At 35.1% G+C, this 20,801-nt stretch overlaps 2 protein-coding genes across 2 annotated transcripts; one reads left to right on the forward strand and one right to left on the reverse strand.

The window, feature by feature from the left end:
* The first annotated feature begins 10,284 nt into the window (after positions 1-10,284).
* LOC114191089 (uncharacterized) lies at positions 10,285-13,756 on the forward strand. The gene is made up of 2 exons (XM_028080257.2): positions 10,285-13,076; positions 13,163-13,756. Exons 1-2 carry the CDS (start codon positions 10,433-10,435, stop codon positions 13,567-13,569), a joined length of 3,051 nt encoding a protein of 1,016 aa, XP_027936058.1. The 5' UTR covers positions 10,285-10,432; the 3' UTR covers positions 13,570-13,756.
* A 327-nt stretch (positions 13,757-14,083) lies between these two features.
* On the reverse strand, positions 14,084-19,578 carry IAA11 (indole-3-acetic acid inducible 11). The gene is made up of 5 exons (XM_028080258.2): positions 19,075-19,578; positions 17,494-17,819; positions 16,636-16,771; positions 14,555-14,616; positions 14,084-14,479 (listed from the first exon to the last, which is right to left on the reverse strand). Exons 1-5 carry the CDS (start codon positions 19,359-19,361, stop codon positions 14,433-14,435), a joined length of 858 nt encoding a protein of 285 aa, XP_027936059.2. The 5' UTR covers positions 19,362-19,578; the 3' UTR covers positions 14,084-14,432.
* Between the last annotated feature and the right edge of the window lie 1,223 nt (positions 19,579-20,801).

Genomic DNA, 20,801 nt, shown 5'->3' on the forward strand with positions numbered 1-20,801 from the left:
TGAGGACAGAGCTAGGGTAAAAATGTGGGAAATGTGAGATTCAGTTCGTTCTTAGTAAATAGGAGAAAGGGTGAGGTTCAAATTTTGAAAAATTTAATGCACCTCGTCAAAGTCAAAGGTCAATTGTTGAATTTCAAAAATATTTGAGAGTGTAAAAGAAATTTTGGGGATGCAGGAAGAAAATCCCTTTTTTGTGAGTTAATAATATATCGAACAAAAATCGGATCAACACATACTGGATCGATTTATTTTATTACGCTAAGATTGAAGGGGTGTTTACACCTCCCTATTTTTTTACTTGCACCCCCATAAAAGTGGTACTCCCCAAACTCATTAAAAATATAATAAAAACCCCTTCACAACCTTATTTTTAATAGTTTTAAATTAGATGTTCCGGAAGGTTTTTTCGAATCCTCAAAATCTCTTTTGGAATATCCAATCCAAAATATAAGAAAATGTTTTTGAAATGATTGTTTTAAAAGGTATTTTTGGTCTAAAATCATTTTTTGAAGTACTTGTTTCAAAATGTAAATCCTAGTCAAGAATGTATTTCTGGATTTGAAAATACTTTCCGGATCATTTTAAAAAAAATTACATACGAAATTGGAAATAGCTTTGGATTAGGGGTGGGCAAAAAATCTAATTTTCATGATCCAATATACTTTTTCTCTGATCCAATCCATTAATATCTATTTTTTTTAAATCTAATCCATTTAAAATCCATTTTATTGGATCTGGATTTCAATCTAATCTACATTATATATTCTATGGATTGGATATCCATTCTCTAAATCTAGATTTTCAAAATGGATAATCCAAAATATCCTATCCAAATTTTCAATTTATATTTTTTGTTAGGTTGGGCTAAAGGTCGAGACGGACTAGTCCAAATTTAGTCGTATTTGACTAAGTTAGTGTGACGCTATACAAAATTTGGCCGAATTCAGTCAAGTCGGTCCCGATCGAAATTTGGCCCAACTGATCTTGGACAAAATTTGGAAGTATTTGGTCGACTTGACCCCGACCCAAATTTGACTACATTGGGCTGAGTTGACACAAACAAAATTTGACCGTATTCGGCCGAGACAACCACCACCAAAAATTGGCCTTATTCAGCCTAGTTGGCTCCGGTCAAAATTCGGCCGAATTCAATTGAGTTGGCCCCGATTGAGATTTGGACGAGTCAACCCTGACCCAAATTTGGTCGTATTCGGCTGAGATGGCCTAGGATGAAATTTGGCCATATTCAAATGATTCGGTCACGATCGAAATTTGGCCATATTCAATCGAGTCGGCCACGACTGAAATTCGACCGAATTCAGTCGAGTTGGCTTCGGTCAAAATTCGGTCATGTTGGCCTCGACCGAAATTTGACCAAGTTGGTCCTGGCCCAAATTTGGTTGTACTCGACAGAGTCAATTGCGACCGAAATTTGGTCATATTCAGGCGAGTCTGTCCCGACCTAAATTTGGCCGAATTCAGTCGAGTTGGCCATGGCCAAAATTTGGTCGAGTCGGTCCTAACCCAAATTTAGCCATATTCAGTTGAGTAAGTCCCGAACGAAATTTGATTGTATTCAACTGAGTCGGTCGTGATCGAAAATTGAACATATTCAGTCGAGTCAGTCCCAACTGACAAATTTAGCGGAGTCAACCATGGCCAAAAATTGACCGAATCCAGTCAAGTCGATCTCGATTAAATTTTTGTCGAGTTGACCCTAGCCCAAATTTGGTCACATCGTCCCCGACCAAAATTCGTTCGCATTTGGCCAAGTCAACCTAGCACAAAATTCGGCTGAGTCGACCCCAGCCAAAATTTGGCCGAATTCGACGAAGACGAGCTCCACCAAAATTCAATCGAACTCGACCAAAATTCGGCCGGCCCCGACTGAAAGTCAGTCGAGTCCATCCCATGCTGAAATTTGGCCTCGTTGGCCCCGACAAAAAATCTGCCAAATTCTATGGTGTCGGCCTATAGACACAAGTTTTAGAAAATTCAATTTAAATTTATTTTATGAAGAATGGATTTTGGATTTTGAACTTGATCCAAATATTTGAATATGAATTTAAACTTGATCCAAATATTTGTATCTGGATTTTAAAAAAATCCAATCTACTTTTTCTGAAAAAATGGATTTGGATCGAAAATCTAATTCAATTATTTGGATCACAAATATATGTGAATTAGATCATTAAAAATCCAATCCATGATCAGTTCTATTTCGGATACACCAAATGCAAAATATAAAAATGAAAGTGTTTGTTTGAACAAAATGAAATTGTTTTTGCATTGTTGCATCCCTAATGACTTTGTTGGGAGAGAATAGTCGTGGCATGTGGCATGAGGCATGTTGTTTGGGACTCATTCGTAACCTCATGCACATGTTGAAGGAGAGTTGTTGCAAAAAACATAATGAGGAAAAAGAAGAATGAAGTGTTAGGTATGATGGAAGTGCAACAATATTGGAGGGAAGAGGAGATTGGAGAAAGGGACGTAGGTGGACGGGGTGAGGGAGGAGCTGCGGCACAAGATTGGGGAGGAAAAATTAGGGTTTACTTTACTATTGACTCAAGGGTAGAATTGGTATTTTAATAAATTATGGGGTGCAGGAAGAAAAAATTGGAGTACATGAAGTAACAGCCGAATTGATGATACAAGTGTGCTACCTCACATGTCAAAGTTTCAATCAATAGTGCCCAAAAACATAAAGTAAAAGATAAACAATTTTGGATAATGATAATTTGTTCCAGCAAGAAGAGAGAACATGTGCAATTAGGAGCAACATGATCCCATTTTGGAATCTCTTTGCTGTGAGCAAATATGGGTTTTCTCTTTCTTTTCCTTTTAAAATGGTGAAAGGTTGGTTCTGGTTTTGGTTGGTACAGAGGACACACCTAAGCAATGTTTCAACATCCTCTTACCTTGGATTCCCATTTTCCACTATTAAAAAAGGTATAAGTTTCAGAAAGAACAGGCATCAAATAATTCAAAATATGACTAATTCAGTTTTATGAAATCCTCACACTCTCTCTCTCTCTCTCTCTCTCTCTCCAATAATAAGGAAAAAATGTACTTCACCAGGAAGCTGCTATTTCACGTGGCATCCATCTGTTCTAGGACATGAACAGGTGCCAAATGCGTTCCAATTTCCAAATAATAAAAAGGGCAGTGACATACATGATCCCTCTCTGAAATCCAGCACTCCACATGCATGCATGTGAATATTGAAAGAGATAAAAGTGCAAAAAAGAAAAAAAAAATGATCTGAAAGAAGTGGCAGTTGGTGGGCTCAGACATAATTGATTTAGTGCACCACTTTGCTCCCATTTTCTTCTGTTTTCTAACTTTTCTAATACTTTACTCTCTATTCTCTGTTACAGTTATGTTTGCTTCTTCTTTCTCTATGGACAAAGAAAATCCCCTTCAGAAATCAACTTAAACAATTCCCATATTCATTTCAGGAATACTGTAGAGCTAGGAAATTTTGTTACTTTGTTTGTCTGCAATTATTTCTAGTATGCCACAAGTGGTGAATTGAGTGCATGTTGTAACTGATGCTCTAGTTTTTAGAATATCCCATAATCATATTGGTGTCACTTTTCTGGAGAAAGTAGAATTTGTCTTATTTTCATCTTTCTTTCTTCATGTAACATGGAAAGATTCTCTCTTCTAATCATAAGGAATAATTAGCATTTAGGATGCTAAAACCATTAAATTAGGAAAGGATAATGGTTCTGATTTCCTTATTTATATTTTTCTTATTTCTCTTCCTTTTCTTTTCGTAATGAGATACAAAATAAGAGGGAAGGGGACACAGTTTCTTCACTCGTTTTCCTCAATATTCTCATAATCACATGGTTTTCAGGTTTTGGTTGGGATTTTGAAGAAAAAATAAATAATAATAATAAGTACACCAAGGTTCTGGTTAACTTTAGCCGTGCTAGTTGAGCCATTTATGCATCATTTCTGAATCTTTGTGATAGTTAGAAGAAGTTACTCTTCCAATTCTACACAAATTCAGCTTTAACAATCATGAAACAAACTTAAAGTAGATAGGCTAATTAGTTTTTTTATTAAATGTACAAGCATGACAAGATGCTTTCTGTTATGATATTTTTTATTAACAACCCCAAGGTCCTGAAAGCTGTTAATGTAAAAGATGAAACGAGGTTATAACGTTACCTTAACCATGTAATATTTAGGAAGTTCTACTTTAAACTGCCATACACTGCCAATGAGTAAATATGAAAACTCTACATGTTTGAAATGTAAATAAAATATGTTTATAAGCATATGAATAATTTTGTTAACTTCAAATTTTCCTTTTTTTTTTGTTTTTACAAGTATAAAATTGTTTTCTTAAATTTTAAAAAATGTGTGATAACAATGTTTATTGTTCGAACTTGTCAAAACTAATATTCTCTCATTTATAAAATTTCATTTAAAAAGTAAGATTAAACAAGTGATTTTTTTTATGTCCTATCCTAGGTTGAGTATTTTTTGTTCGGTGGCGCATTTTGACGAAAATGGTTGGGAAAGCCAAAATAATACATCAAAAGTTTATACACCAAAATAATACATCAAAAGTTAAAGTATCAAACCACGCTTAAAATCTAGCTATAAAAAATTAATATACAAGAGGCTGATTGAATAAATGATTAAACTAATATTTTACTATCAAGTGAGACAAGAGGAAATTACCTTCTTCTTTATTTCTTCGAGAATGGAAGAAAATCGCCGAGAGATGAGAGCAAAAATAATAGATCTTTTTATCTTCAGAAACAAAAGAAAATAGGTAAGAACAATTTGTGAGAAACTCAAGACATATAATAGAACCACAATTAAAATTTGATTATAAAAAAAACACACAGTTGGTTTGGACTCGATTAATTACCATCTTGGTCCCCTAATTTGTTGGTTTGGTTCATTTTGGTCCTCTTATTATTTTTTAGTTCAATTTGGTCATCTAATTCTTTAAAAATGTTCAATTTGGTTTCTGTCGTTAAGTTGACGTTAACATCGTCTCCATACATGTCACGTGTCATTTTGTGGAATTTTGTAATTTTTTAAATTTTTTTATTTTTATTAAAAAAATTAAACTGTCATGTGTCACTTTATGATTATGACACGTGTCAATTTGAGAATTTTTTTATTGTAAAAAAATATTGCCACGTGGCAGGTCACGATTGTGCCACGTGTCAAGCTAACATTAGTTGTTTTCAATTTAGTCTCTCTATTTGAATTTTCGATTCAATTTAGTCTCCCAACTTTTTAAAATGATTCAATTTTGTCTTCTCCAATTTGAGACCAAATTAATAATTAAGTATAATTACAATTTTTTATTATGTTTAATTTTATATTTTATTATTTACTAACATTAATTATTATTTTTATAAAAGAAATAAAATATTTGATTTAATATCTATAATAAAAAAATTAAAATATCTGATATCTATAATAAAAAAATTTAAAATACCTATTATAAAAGAAAATTCAAAATTTTTGGGGGCATGGCCCCACTGCCACCATTATCCTCCGTCACTGTTTTTGGTAATGACCTAGTTGGCCTTCAAAGCTTCATAAATGCCAAAATCTCGACAAAAAATCTAGAACAACACAAACGGGAAAGAAACTTTGACATGTAATGATATACTTCATCAAATACCATGAGTACTTGGATTTGTAATAAAGGAATGTTTATCTTCACATCCAATTTGAAAAAAAACTAAGTACCAAAATATTTATATAGAATTTTTTATAACACATTTGAAGCATTTTAAGAGTATATTTGATTGCTTATGCATGATTGATTGTTTTTACCTTTTTTTACATTATCATCCTTTTATACGTAACTTAGTCCATTTATTCATTTTAAGACATGACTATGCTTATAAATTAATGCTAGTTAGTTGCTTAAGTTTTACAATATTTTATATTATCATATCGAGTGCAGTTCATTTGAATTTTTTAAATGTAAATAATTACTTAAGAAGTAAAGACGTGTCAAATATGTTAAAGACAATCGAGTGGAGTTAAAATTGTTCAAAGTATGGAGTTAAACTAGAGATGTCATAGGTATAAAATTGGGTTAGATATACTCAAAACATGAAGTTCAATTAGAGATTTTAAAGGTTTAAAGTCAAGTTAAAGATGATCATGTGTGAATTCAATCTACAAATGCTCAAGGCTCGAAGTCAAGCCAAACATGCTTAGTGATTAATAAATAAAGATTAAACATCCAATAATAAAAAGGTCGACAATTAGTTAGACACAAGTCAATCTTAACAAAGTGATGTACCTATCCTACGGTATTCTCTTTTAAAGGTGTTGCATTGGAGATCTCCATTAGAGATTCACCAACAAAGGTGTGATCACATTCAAGTGGTAGTGGGAGTTGTTCTAACATAGAGAATTACATAAAAATCCATCCACAGGGACATTGTTGCACCCACATGAGTGTGGGATAGACACTTATAGAGAAAATTGCACTAAAGGTTCACTCAAAGAGGTGTGGTTATGTGTATAAAAAGTTAAGAGTGTTAAAAATATAAAATATAATAAAATTAAAAAAACATATATTTTTATTTATATACTAATTAATATATATGCACAAAAATAAATAAAAATAGGAGTCCAATGCCTCCCTCCAACATAAAGAAGCTCCACCACTAGTTACACCCACACAATTATGGATGTTATGCTAATGTAGAAAATCACATTATAAATTTTTTCATAGAGGTATGGTTGAGCTCACATGAGTGTGGGGAGATGCATTTGTAGAGAAAGTTGCACCAAGGTTTAACAACAAAGGGGTGGATGCACCCACAACGATGTGAGAAACACACTTAGAAGTTCGCCGGTAGAGGTGTGTTTGAGTCCAAGTATGCGAGATGCACTTGTATAGAACAATGCATTAAAGGTTTGACACAAGAGTGTGGTTGCATCCATATGTCCTGGGAGGCCCACTTGTAAATCTAATTACATCAAAGGTTCACTAACAAAAGTATGGTATCACTAAGGTGTGGAAGGCATACTCATTGAGAGAATGCATCAAAGGCTAATAAGAGAAGTGTGATTATGTTCATGTATATGAGAAAAATGATAGTGTAGAAAATTGTATTAAAGGTCCATGCATAGGGTTGTGGTTGTGATAAAGACCACATCGATGTGGATAGAGATGTCAATGTGAGCCAGAACCCGTGAGCCAACCCGGCTCACCACAGGTTCGAGCCGGGTCGGGTTGGGATTTTTTTTTTTTGCGATAATGGGTCAAAACGGGTTGAGCTCACTTAACCCACGGGCTATGCGGGTTCGAGCCGGGTTATGGTGAGCTGACCCACCAACCCACCTATATTTTAAAAAACCTAATTTAGTAAAATTAATTATTTAAAATTAATATTTTTCAGAATCTGAAAAAAATTTACGCAATCCCTAACTCAGTTTTCACGCAGTGACGCAACGCGCAGTTCCCTTTCTCTTTTCCTTTCCCTTTCCCTGTCGCGACGATGGTGCCATAGGTGGTGGTCGTCGGTGGTTCTTTGGCGGCGGTGGTCGACGTTGGGTGGCGGCCGTTTGGTGGTGGTCGAGCTGAGGAAAAACGGTGGTGTCCGTTTTTCAATTTCGACCCACACAACGTAGTTCCCTTCCCTCTCAGTCGTGTCCGTCACGGTGGTGCCCACAGGTGGTGGTCGTCGGTCGTTCTTTGGCAGCGGTGGTCGACGTTGGTGGCGGCCGTTCGGTGGTGGTCGCGTCGAGAGAAAACCCAATCCCTAACCTAATTCTGTTCTCATTTTCATTTTCGACCCACTCGCACTTCCCTTCCCTCTCACTCGTGTTCGTGGCGGTGGTGCCCAGAGGTGGTGGTCGTCGGTCGTTCTTTGGCGGCGGTGGTCGACGTTGGTACCAGCCGTTCGGTGGTGGTCGAGCCGACGCTTCTTTTGCTCGTGCTACTCCTGTGCCTAGCCACTTTCCCTTTCGTTCCCGATGATTTTTTTTTTAAAAAAAAAAATCTTTTTTTTAATTTTTATACGGGTTAGTGAGCCAACTCACTTAACCCACCAACCCGTGGTGGGTTGAGCCGGGTTGAAAAATTTCTGGCTCACCAGAAAGTGAGCCGGGTTAAGCTCAACAATTTCCAACCCGACCCGTGGTGAGCCAACCCGTGTGAGCCGGGTTGGCTCACTTTGACATGTCTAGATGTGGAGGACACACTTACATAGAAAACACACTTACATAGAAAATTAGACTGCATGTTCAATAAAAAAAATGTGGTTTTTACCTACATGAGTATAGGAGGCATGCTAATAGAAAATTACATCAAAGGTTATGTTGGATCAAACACTTACCACTAGGTCAAAAATTATAGTTAATAGTGAGGGTGCAATTTTTTCTACTTACAATCGTAATAGTCAATACACAATGATTCGATTATAACTTGACCCACATGACATTTGCCATGAGATAATTGATACACCTTACAACAATCTTTCCCTCAACAAATGTTCCAATAAGATTTGTACTCTTCGATCGTGACTCGACCTACCAAGTCCATGTCATAGGACAATTGTGCAACCTACAATAATCTTCCGTTCCGTTGAAACAATTATCCCATTCAGAATCAAACTTATAACTAGAATCTCATACCAATTGTTTGATCAAACATTTATAATTAGATCAAAAGTTATAACTAATAGATTGGACAAAATTTTTTCTTTTTAAAAACATAAAAATTCAAACACTATTATTTGACTGTGATTTGACCCAGAATTGGTAGAGCACAAAAATATAGTTGCTTCCACGTAAGTATGAGAGACAAGCTTGTAGTCAAAATTGTACTATAGGTATAACCACAAAGTTGTGACAATGTCTACATATACGTGGAGAGATGCATTTATATAGAAATTTGTACCAAAATTTTGATCACGATGATGTGGCTTCATCCACTTAGGTGCGCAATTATGGTTAATAAAAATTATGGTTGTCTTCATGGGTGTGTGAGGTGCGCATGTAGAGAAAATGATATTTTAGTTGATAAAAATTGAATCTTTACCTTGACAGATGATTTAGAAGAAAGGAAAGTTATCAATTTGCATGGTCATAAAATATTTAATCGGCACTCTAAAGTTCTAAAGTGTGAATTAAATGTTTTTACTGAAATTTGATTGTCTTTTCCAAATATTTAATGAGATGAAACTTTTGAACTTTGTGACTCAAGTTGTAGATTCAATTAAAGAAATAACTCTTTCAATGAGTTATAAAAGAACAATATAATGAAATTTGTCTTTACCACATATTTTAATGAGGTGAAACTTTTAAATTGTCTGGTCAAGTTGTAAATTCAATTAAAGAAATAACTTTTTTAATGAGTTATAAAAGAACAACATAATGAAATTTACTCTGAATGATACTGCAACGTACGTCCATAAGAGTATAAAGAACATAAATTAGTATTAATATAGAAAAAAACTAATATAACTTCAGATATTGTAATGGAGACATTAAGATCATGTAATGGAGACATTAATGTATAGGTATTACAAGACCTTTTAAGGATAAAAAATATGAACAATCATAAAATAGTTGTCTTGGAAGTGCTGTTATGATTGATATTATTGGAAATAAAGAAAGAAGGTAATCCAGTGAATAAATTTATCTCTTGTATATCTAACCATTTATTTATTAGTAAAACTGATTAATAAAATACCAATTTATATTATGAATATATTATATCGGAAAAGGTAGGTATTAGTTCAAAAATTACATACAGAGTGGATGATTTATGATGTATTCATTTATTTATTACCTAGCTAGATAAACGAGTCAAAAGGGTGAAACTAAACAAATAAATAACTCACCTCGATATTCCACTCAATGTAGAAGTTCAAAATTCTTTCATTCCATTATACTGAATTGTTTAATCAAGAATGTAACTGCCTTAAAAGGGATTCATGATAAAGAAATAAGAAAGAAAGAAGAGTTTTTTAATGTATAAAAAAATACAATAACTGCATCGTTAGTCCTCCATGAAGTTGACAATGATCAGATGATTACACATAAAGGAAGAATTAGAAAGAAAGTGAGTAAGAAGGGCCACATTCTATTCTCTCCCATGTTTGATGTCGGAGGAGCTTCCAATAATTCCAAAGCTTCACCGTCCTTACATGAACATTACTATCTGCCTTGGAATACCAATCCAGTAACCTCAAAAGCCCTTAAAAGAGATCACATCTAATCAATGTTTTATCATTAGCCTACACTGTGTTATATATCGAATCAACTCCTTAACCATCCTCTTTTGTCCTTTCCACACAAACTTGAGATGTCACTCTCTGTCAGTCTTTTGTCCAAACCCCACATGATCACCCTTCTCCTCCAGTAGAGTGCAAATTGTGCACAACTGAGACACTGATCAAACAAAAGAAGAAAACCAAAGATGCAGCTGAAAACTCAGTTTTTCTTCTACTTCTGTTGCATGTGCTGTTTCTCATATGGCTTTGCAGCTGCAGAAAATGATGAAGCTTCTGCTTTACTTTCTATAAAAGCAGGTCTGATTGATCCATTCAATAGCCTTCTTGATTGGAAATTGTTGGACAAAGCAAAAGGGAAGGGTGCAGCTCATTGTAACTGGACTGGTGTCCAGTGCAACTCAGGTGGAGAAGTAGAGAGCCTTGATCTCTCCCGCATGAATCTGAGTGGAATTGTGTCCAATCAGATACAAAGGCTAGAGAGTCTTACTTCTCTCAACTTGTGTTGCAACCAATTTTCCTCTTCATTATCATCCATACCCAATCTCACCACACTGAAGACTCTTGATGTGAGCCAGAATTTCTTCACTGGTCACTTTCCATTAGGCCTTGGAAAGGCATTGGGACTTATGACCTTAAATGCATCCAGCAACAATTTCTCTGGCTTTCTTCCTGAGGATCTGGGAAATGTCTCTTCCTTGGAGACTTTGGATTTCAGAGGCAGCTTCTTTGAAGGGTCAGTTCCAAAATCCTTCGGTAATTTGCACAGGCTGAAGTTCCTCGGTTTATCTGGGAATAATCTCACTGGAGAAATCCCCGGAGAGTTGGGCCAACTTTCATCACTGGAGTGCATGATCATTGGATACAATGAATTTGAAGGTGGTATTCCAGCCGAGTTTGGAAATCTGACCAAGTTAAAGTATCTTGATTTAGCAGAAGGCAATCTTGGTGGTGAAATTCCAGCCGAGTTGGGAAAGCTCAAGCTGTTGAATACAGTTTTCTTGTACAAAAACAAATTAGAAGGCAATATTCCACCGACAATTGGCACCATGACTTCATTGGTGCAGCTGGATCTCTCAGACAACATGTTATCAGGAAATATACCGGCCGAAATAAGTGAGCTGAAGAATTTACAGCTTCTGAACTTCATGCGTAACCGGCTATCTGGTCCTGTGCCTTCTGGCCTTGGAGACTTGCCTCAACTTGAGGTTCTTGAGCTATGGAACAATTCCTTGTCAGGGTCATTGCCTAGAAACCTTGGCAAGAATTCACCGTTGCAGTGGTTGGATGTATCATCTAATTTGCTCTCTGGTGAGATTCCGGAAACTCTTTGCACCAAAGGCTATCTCACCAAGCTCATACTTTTCAATAATGCCTTCGTGGGTCCAATTCCAGCAAGCCTATCAACATGTCCTTCGATTGTCCGTGTTCGAATTCAGAACAATTTTCTTTCTGGGACAATTCCTGTGGGCCTTGGTAAGCTTAGGAAGCTTCAGAGGTTAGAATTAGCAAACAATAGTCTCACCGGTGGAATTCCTAATGACATTGGTTCTTCTACATCCCTTTCTTTCATTGATTTTTCCACAAACAATCTCCACTCTTCTCTTCCTTCAACCATTATTTCCCTTCCAAATCTTCAAACTTTAATTGTCTCGAACAACAACTTGAGAGGTGAAATCCCAGACGAATTCCAGGATTGTCCCTCACTAGGTGTCCTTGATCTCTCATCGAATGGACTCTCTGGAGGCATTCCAGCAAGCCTTGCATCATGCCAGAAATTGGTAAACTTGAACCTACAGAACAACCAATTGACGGGTGAAATCCCAAAAGCATTAGCCAGCATGCCTACATTGGCCATTCTTGATCTTGCCAACAACTCTCTGAGTGGTCAAATACCTGGAAACTTTGGTAGTTCTCCAGCTCTGGAAACATTCAACGTCTCGCACAACAAGCTACAAGGTCCTGTCCCAGAAAACGGAGTGCTAAGAACAATAAACCCAAATGATCTTGCGGGGAATGCCGGGTTATGTGGTGCTGTCCTCCCCCCATGTGGCCAAATCTCTGCATATCCGTCAAGGCGTGGGAGCACATATGCAAAGCACATTATTGTAGGATGGATCATTGGAATATCATCAATACTAGCCATTGGGGTTACAACTGTGGTAGCAAGATGTTTATACATAAGGTGGTACACTGAGGGATTGTGCTTCCAGGAAAGATTTTATAAGGGTAGGAAGGGGTGGCCATGGAGATTGATGGCCTTTCAGAGGCTTGATTTTACAAGTAGTGACATTTTATCTTGCATCAAGGATACAAATATGATTGGTATGGGAGCGACTGGGATTGTCTACAAGGCTGAGATACCACAATCTAGTACAATCGTGGCTGTGAAGAAGTTGTGGAGATCAGGATCTGATATCGAAGTAGGAAGCAGTGATGAGCTTGTTGGTGAGGTGAATCTTTTAGGGAGGTTAAGGCATAGGAACATTGTAAGACTATTGGGATTTCTTTACAATGACGCTGATGTGATGATAGTTTATGAATTTATGCACAATGGAAACCTTGGAGATGCCCTGCATGGTAAACAAGCTGGGAGATTACTTGTAGACTGGGTTTCCCGATATAACATAGCTCTAGGAATTGCAGAAGGACTTGTTTATCTTCATCATGATTGTCATCCACCTGTTATCCATCGAGACATTAAGTCAAATAATATACTGCTTGATGCAAATCTTGAGGCAAGGATAGCAGATTTTGGGTTGGCCAAGATGATGCTCCGGAAGAATGAAACAGTCTCCATGATTGCTGGATCTTATGGATACATTGCCCCTGGTGAGTTACTAGTTCATTTATATTTTTTCAGGTCAAATTAAATTTACAAGGTTTATATTGCTAACATTTCCCTGATTTATTGGCAGAATATGGATACTCCTTGAAAGTGGATGAAAAGATTGACATTTACAGTTATGGAGTGGTTCTGTTGGAGCTTCTGACTGGAAAGCGGCCCTTAGATCCCGAGTTTGGTGAATCTATAGACATAGTAGGGTGGATTAGAAGGAAGATAGACAAAAAATCTCCCCATGAAGCATTAGACCCAAGTGTAGGAAACTGTAAGTATGTTCAAGAAGAGATGCTTTTAGTTCTCAAGATAGCACTTCTATGCACTGCCAAGTTCCCCAAGGACAGACCCTCCATGAGGGATGTTATAATGATGCTTGGAGAGGCAAAGCCTAGGAGAAAAAGTGGCAGAAGCAGTGAAACATTTTCGGCTAACAAGGAAATCCCAGCTACTATTAGGACACCACCTGTTAATGGCCTTCTTTAGGCTACCAGATTTTAATTGTACTTATAGCTGTAGTTTTGTTAATTTCTTGTAATTCTGTAGTCAATTCAGTGGTGTTAAAATATCTACATCAAGATGGATTAACTTTTGCAAGGAATTTTCCATGTTAAAAAGCAATTGTATCTACTGTCATTTGAATAGAACGCATATATTTTCCCTTTTTGTTTCATTTTCGTCATGCACATAAAGTACTTTTTCATTGGTTATAGTCAATGGAATTCTTATTACGAATCATTTGTGCCATGTCTAAATCAATCTCCATCTGCATCAAAATGAGTGCCAAAAATATCTAGAAATGATGACTTTAGATCAGAACTCCCGCAGTTATTCTTTGTAAACCCGAGAGATGGCTTGTGCTTCAAGTTATTGACAGTTGGGCGAGGCTTGCACTAAAAGCATTATTCTTCTCACAATTTTCAATGAGTGCCATATTAAAATTACAGTTTCTAGAACAGGTATTCATTCAACGGAAATTTGAATTACAGTAGCAAGGAAATTAAGTACAATCAAAACTTTATAGCTGAGAAAGTTAGAAAACATTCCACATTTACAACACTATGAAAAGCAGTCTGCTTTGTATGATTAGTAATGTTGCATGAAAATCTATGAAGCCAGCACCCTCCAAGTGATGATGAGGCAGAGAAAAAGACACCAAATTAAACAAACAAACAAACTGACAAACAAACTGAATTAATTAAACAAAAGTGCAAGATTTGATCATTCAAATCTCAAGAACTCCATATACTTGCAGTATCTCTTTACTTTTCACGTTCTGTTTTTCCTCTTCTATTTGTGTTACATTTAAAGTGACAGGATCCCCGTGTCCTTAACCATGGAAACAGTATCTATATGGGCTTGCATTTCTGTCTGATGTTTTCTTCCAATCTTGGGGCTGCAGACAAGTATACATTAGCAAAAAGAAAAGTATGGCGTAAGTTGAGTTTGGAATAATAATGCATTTGCTTACCAAGTCCATTAGCCTCAGATGTCCTCATTATTCTTAGCCTCCTCACCGAGCTAAGGAACATCCTGATTGCAAATTGACAAAACAAGATACATAAATATCAAACAACAGAAACACAGGATCCTTGTTTTCAGTGAGATAGAAAAAATACAAGCTAACATAAAACTAAAATTATGAAATATTTTTGCGTGTTAAAGAAAGAAAGACGGCATGAACCTATCTAATATATTAAGTTTATGACTTTATTCAAGACCTAATATGATACAGCATTGCACCAAATGGTAGGTTGAGTTTTTGAATATTTCGTTGAAGGCTGTGCAAACAGCAGTAAATTTTAAGAAACTAATGCCAGTAAATTTTGGTAATGGTCATATTCCAAAGAATCCTGGGCCTTCTAAAGGAACAAAATAGGGTAAATCGTGTGGTTACAGGATCTGTGGGATGGGTGTGCCTGCAGATTAAGAACAAGAACACATAAAACCCATCCCTATGAGTCATTAGTTCCAATTCACTAACCCAGCGATGGAGTTAAGATTATGATCAGCTAAGCAAATAGACAGAGCTTCCCTAAAAAGAAACCGCACACAAAGATGGCCTACTACAAGCCAAAATATGGTTTTAGTCCCTAAACTTTAACCCCAAATTGGATTTCTTTCCTGTTCGAAACTTTAATACAATTTGGTCCTCAAACTTTAAAAATGAATGATTTAAGCCAATTGCGTTAAATTTTTTTAACGTGTCAAGTGGTGTTTTGAGATGGCGTTTGAGTTGTTTGCTCCATTTAACACATTCTAGTTCAAATGTCAGTCTTGAAGGTCGTTTTACACGTACAAAAAAAAGTTAACACATTTGGTTAAGAGAACTATATCCATTCATTTTTAAAATTGGGGAACCAAAATGTATCAATGTTTCCAACCGTGACAAATTCCAATTTCGCATTAAATTTTATGTATTAAAAACATATTTAATCCTAAATATTATGAATAAGTGTTTTATGTTAATAATATTGAGAAGATTATTTTAAAAGTTATTAATATGGAAGCCAATTTGGTACATTGGTATGTATGTGTGTGATTATGTTATAGACATTCTATATTAAGGAAAGTTGGAGAATTACTTTAATTAAATGAAAAAACTATTTTTTCTATAGCTAACAAAATTTAATGTTAAAATTTAGTTATGGTTCAAAGTCTAATTGATCTTAACTCCGATCATTTATGTGTGCTTCGGACCATAATGAACTTCTTACTTTAGAGTAGCGGACACTTAGGATGAATAACTAATTTATAGTAGCAGACATTTAAGGAGAAAATCCTGAGATTGCTGTTAAGACATTTAAATTACTCTTAATATTATGTGAATAAAAATTTAGACAATAAATAGGAAATATTCATACGAGACTAATCCTCTGACATTAGGTTATGTCAGAGTAACAATGAAGAACAAGAGAGGACACTTAGAATACTCTAGCTTAGGGTCTACATACTTCTTGTCTACAACAAAAGGCTGATGCCGATTTTTTTCAGGAAAGCGGTTAATACTCACCTGGAAGACACATAGAGATCATCCAAAAACCTAGTTATACTAATAGTAGGTCTAAGGAAGCTTATCGGACTTTAAACAACTTTCTCTATTTATAAAGGGACAACCTCAGTAAAATATAACCATACTGTGTCTGGTTTGAGGAGAGTGGTGGCAGAGAGAAGGGAGTGGAGAAGGATTTTTTTTTTATCTTGAAGGGAAGGTGAAATTAGGAGGCAAAAATCCATCCTCTCCTATTTTTTGCTCCCATATAATATAAGTATATATGTTATGTTTACTGTTGAACTTGAATATATTTTCATGTTATATCACCAGTTTGACCTTAGTAGACCAATAAACCAGAAACATGAACAAGAACTTTCACCAGTTAAATAAACACTCCAATTATAAAACCATTGCTTCCTAGAACATGGATACAATCTGATAATTACCTGACCAAAACATTACATGTACTATTTGACAACACAATTATCTTTGTACAGCAGCATCAGTAATAACATCATGCTAAAAGAAAATTTGATATTGGTGGACCAAATACTTACCCCCAAGGAACATCTCCAACAAGCATCCAATCTCCTTCCTTGTCTTCATAAGTGAGCACAAACTTGGATGATCCATCCAACAATTTTGAATGCCTTTCTCCTCCAATAATAATTCCATGATCCTCACCATTTGCTCCTATTGAAAATTATGTCAATACCCTTAGGGGAAACAAGTAATATAAAACAATGAAAGCTTTAAATGGTATCATCTATCTCAAACAAAATATTTTATAGATGAAATCTTAGCATCAAGTTGTGGTATGTTTGTTTACACTGTCTAATGTCACTGTTTGGAAAAAGAAAAAAAAATAATTACTTCATATAAAAACTCCTAAAAATATCTTGAAACTGCAGTTGAGATAATCCTAAACAAGTTGTTGTTTGGTAGTTTCTTATCTTTTTCAAGTTTTGTATAATTTTATAGCTAATAAAGAGATATGCCCGAAGAAAAGGACTACAAAAAATAAATCTATCTTTAATACGAACAGGGGAAATGAGAAAGGAAGAATAGTATTTAAACCCTTATCATTACAATATATTCTGCAGAATGCATCCCACATAAGCTTCTCAGTTTTCTAATTTTTATTTTTCACCAAACCTCAGAATATGAAATTGAGTTATTCACAAGATATGCCTAGAACTTCGCTGAGAAAAGAGGAAGCCTCAAGTTACTAACTATTAAGCCATATGTAATGCAGACACAGAAAAGAAACAATACAAAGTCAATAAAATATTCATGATGCAGATAAAATCTCAGAGATCATAAAAACATGTCAAGATACCCTTAAAGCCTGAAGGAGACACATTCTCTTTATTATTATGAGTATGAGTATAATGACCAACAACTAGTAAACTCACCTTTGCAAGTGGTGACTGTAGTTGATTCGTTAAACATGTCCTCCAACGTTTGTGCTAAGGTTTCATAGGAACTATGAGAGCTCAAATCAACCTTCCTCCCAATAGGTATCCCATCCATATTTACCTTGACGAACAGGGAACTCCTGAGCTGTCTTTTTTCTTTGGCATTAATGTTGTTATCATTGCCATTGTCAGCACTTTTCCTTACCACAGTATTGTTGCCTTTAGTCTTCTCAGTCACTGAGTCGAATACTTCTGTTGATTTGGCATGGATGTTGTAGCTATTCACTCTATATGTCCGAAGTGGAGGCCATCCAACTACTTGACTGTTCGGTAAATTCAATCACAACAAAAATGATAACTCCATGAGTGAAAGAACTAGAAAAATATTGGTAAATATTTTATCTTTTTTTGTCGAGAAAGAGTAAATGCAAACCAGTTATTTTAGAAATAGTAAAAAGGGGTTACAATTTAAAAGCAAGCAAATCATTCTACCACTCATCTATGATGATGCTAATCAACAACTTTGTACAGTTTTACACACTAAATGGGTAAACTTCAACTTCATAAGATCCGCATCTGCTTTATTTTGATCCAACGAATAAGCTATTTAGATATCACCATGTTCCACAGATCAGACGAAACATACCATAGTTTTTTACACGAGCTGAACTAAGTACTGCAGTTATGGGCAGCACACAATCCAATTTTTCCAAATATTAAAAGTCACACATACAATTTTACCAAATACTAAAAATCACACATACAATTTTACCAAATACTCTAATAAAATATAACTTTAGCCCCCTTCATCTCCCCCTGCTGATCCTAATTCTGATCTAATTAAAACTTTCCTTGTTTTTTTTTACGTTGTTGGATCTATCTATAAGGAAACTCTTGAGCAAGCATTAGATTCAATTTATTAGATTTTATAATTGTCGATGGAATTGGGTTAAAGAAACAACCAGCATAGATGTCGATAACATTTAGTTTCACTTATGTTAAAGGAAAATCATAGCAATCTTGCTCTTCAGAGTTCACAAGAATGAAAGACACCAACGTTGAGAATTTATTGTATAAAATTTCCCACATCTGAGAATGAATCTAGATCATCATAAACCTACAAATACGCACTTCTAAAATACCACTACATTTATCATCACCTTACTATTTATCAAACCCTCCCGCGGATTGTGGCAATACAAAACGATATCTCAAACAGAAAAATTGGTCTAAAAGGAAACCTCGTACTAAGATATTAATATTAAAAAAAGTAAAATTAATGCAATCAAAAACACCAAGTACACTTCTAATCCATTAACTCCTTAAATCATCAAGTCTTCGAACTCAAACTCAGTCCAACAAATCAAATTCCGTTGGCTGAGTAACACCATGTGATCCATTAATTCACAAATTAAGGGGTGAATTTAGACTGCAGCATAAAACCCAGCATACATAGTTCCACAACAGAGAGAAATTCAACAAGATCGAACCAAAGACTTATTGAGGTAACCTATCCAATTTCAAAACAAGACAACATAGATAGGTAAAGTAACTTAAGAATAAGACATATATATTTACCTAGGACGATTATTTGCAACAAGAGATTCAGCAGCTCTCTTGGTGCCAGCAGTGATGTTGGGAGAGGAAGAGGAAGAAGAGGAAGGTGATGGTGATGGTGAAGAAGGAAAAGCCTTGGAACTGAAAATCCTAGCATAAGGAGAAGGAGCATGAGCATGGACATGGTGGTGAGACTTAGAAGGGCCTGAGATGCTCAACCCAAGACCCAATTCGATCTCAGACTCTTCTGGGCAAGAAGAGTCCTCCGAAGACAGCACCAAGTTGTCATCTCTGGACACAGTTGACATCGACCCAACACTAGCACAACCAGTCAGAACCCAAAAAATCTTCTTTTTTCTGAAATTGAGGAAGAAACGGCCAAAGGGTGGATGAATTTGAAAGGAAATTGAGTTTTTGGAGAAGATGAAGAAGAGTATAATAAACGGTTAGGTGGGAATGTTGATGGAAATGAGAGAGTGTGTCGGAAAGAGAGAGAGAAAGAGGAAAGAGCATTAGGCAGTGTGGGCCCACATGTCTGGTCTGGTTTGTGCGGTTCCTCAATCGATGTTCTGCTTTAACTTGATTGTACTTTTATTATTATTATTATATATATTTATATTTTCTCCATCTTCTTTCTAGATTCTCAATCAAGTTTTTTTCTTTGTCTACACTCTACACTCTGTCAAGAATCAAGCACATTTGCAGAATTGTAATTGGACGCAACACATTCATCACATCTCATTTTCTCACCCTTCCTTCTATCGTATCGTATCGTGACATGCACTAAACCACACACCATAGGATTCCGGAGCCACATTTTCTGGTTTGCTGAAAGTCGCAAACCACATGCTTCCTAGAACTCCATCTTTTCATTTATTAAAGTTGTGTTAAAAATAGCTTCTTCTTTTTTAGCCATATGTAATGTTTGTGCATGTTGAAGCAGTTTTTACTTTTGAGAATAAATTCAATTATTAAAGTTATACCTTTTAGTTTCCGTGATTGATTATAAGGAAATTCATCTAGTGTATAACATTAAATTACAATTATCTATTATTTCTAAAATTTCTATCTACACACGTTTTAAATAAGCCATTCTACATTAAAAGATATAATTTTTGGTTGTCACGTTTTAATATTTACTGAGTGTTTTTCAATTTATTTAGTATCAAATTAAATATATGATTACCCGATCTGGTATTAGTATACCAGACATGTTGGATTATTTGTTTGACCAAATAAATTGAAAAATAGTCACAAAATCAACCAATCTTACTTTATACGACAAAAAATCAGTCTAATAAATAAGCTTGATTCAAACACGCGAACACACATTTTTTCTCTCTGCGTTCCGTAGAATATGTTTCTTGCATTCATACAATTAAAATTTATTATAATCAAATATTCTGATTAAATAAATTATATTGTAATTAAATTCTACAGTCAATAAACACTATTGAATTTATAAATGATGTGAATACTTATGTAAAATAAGGTATACTAATATGTTATTATTTACAATTGTAAAATATTCACAATACTTGTTTCAAAATCGCAAGAAGGTGGAATTAATGTAAACTTAAGATCTAAAAATAGTTTAAGAGTAATAATAGTGATAATAAAGATCTAAAAATAGTTTAAGAGGAATAATAGTGATAATAATAATTTAAGTATAAATCAATTCGTCGTTAATCAATATTTATTTTATAAAAATTATCAATCTTTATGTAAATCTTTTTCTAAAACTTTTT

Source organism: Vigna unguiculata, chromosome 7 (assembly GCF_037176805.1).
Source record: "Vigna unguiculata cultivar grain cowpea cultivar isolate G323 ecotype 2 chromosome 7, ASM3717680v1, whole genome shotgun sequence".
NCBI classification, from domain to species: domain Eukaryota; kingdom Viridiplantae; phylum Streptophyta; class Magnoliopsida; order Fabales; family Fabaceae; genus Vigna; species Vigna unguiculata.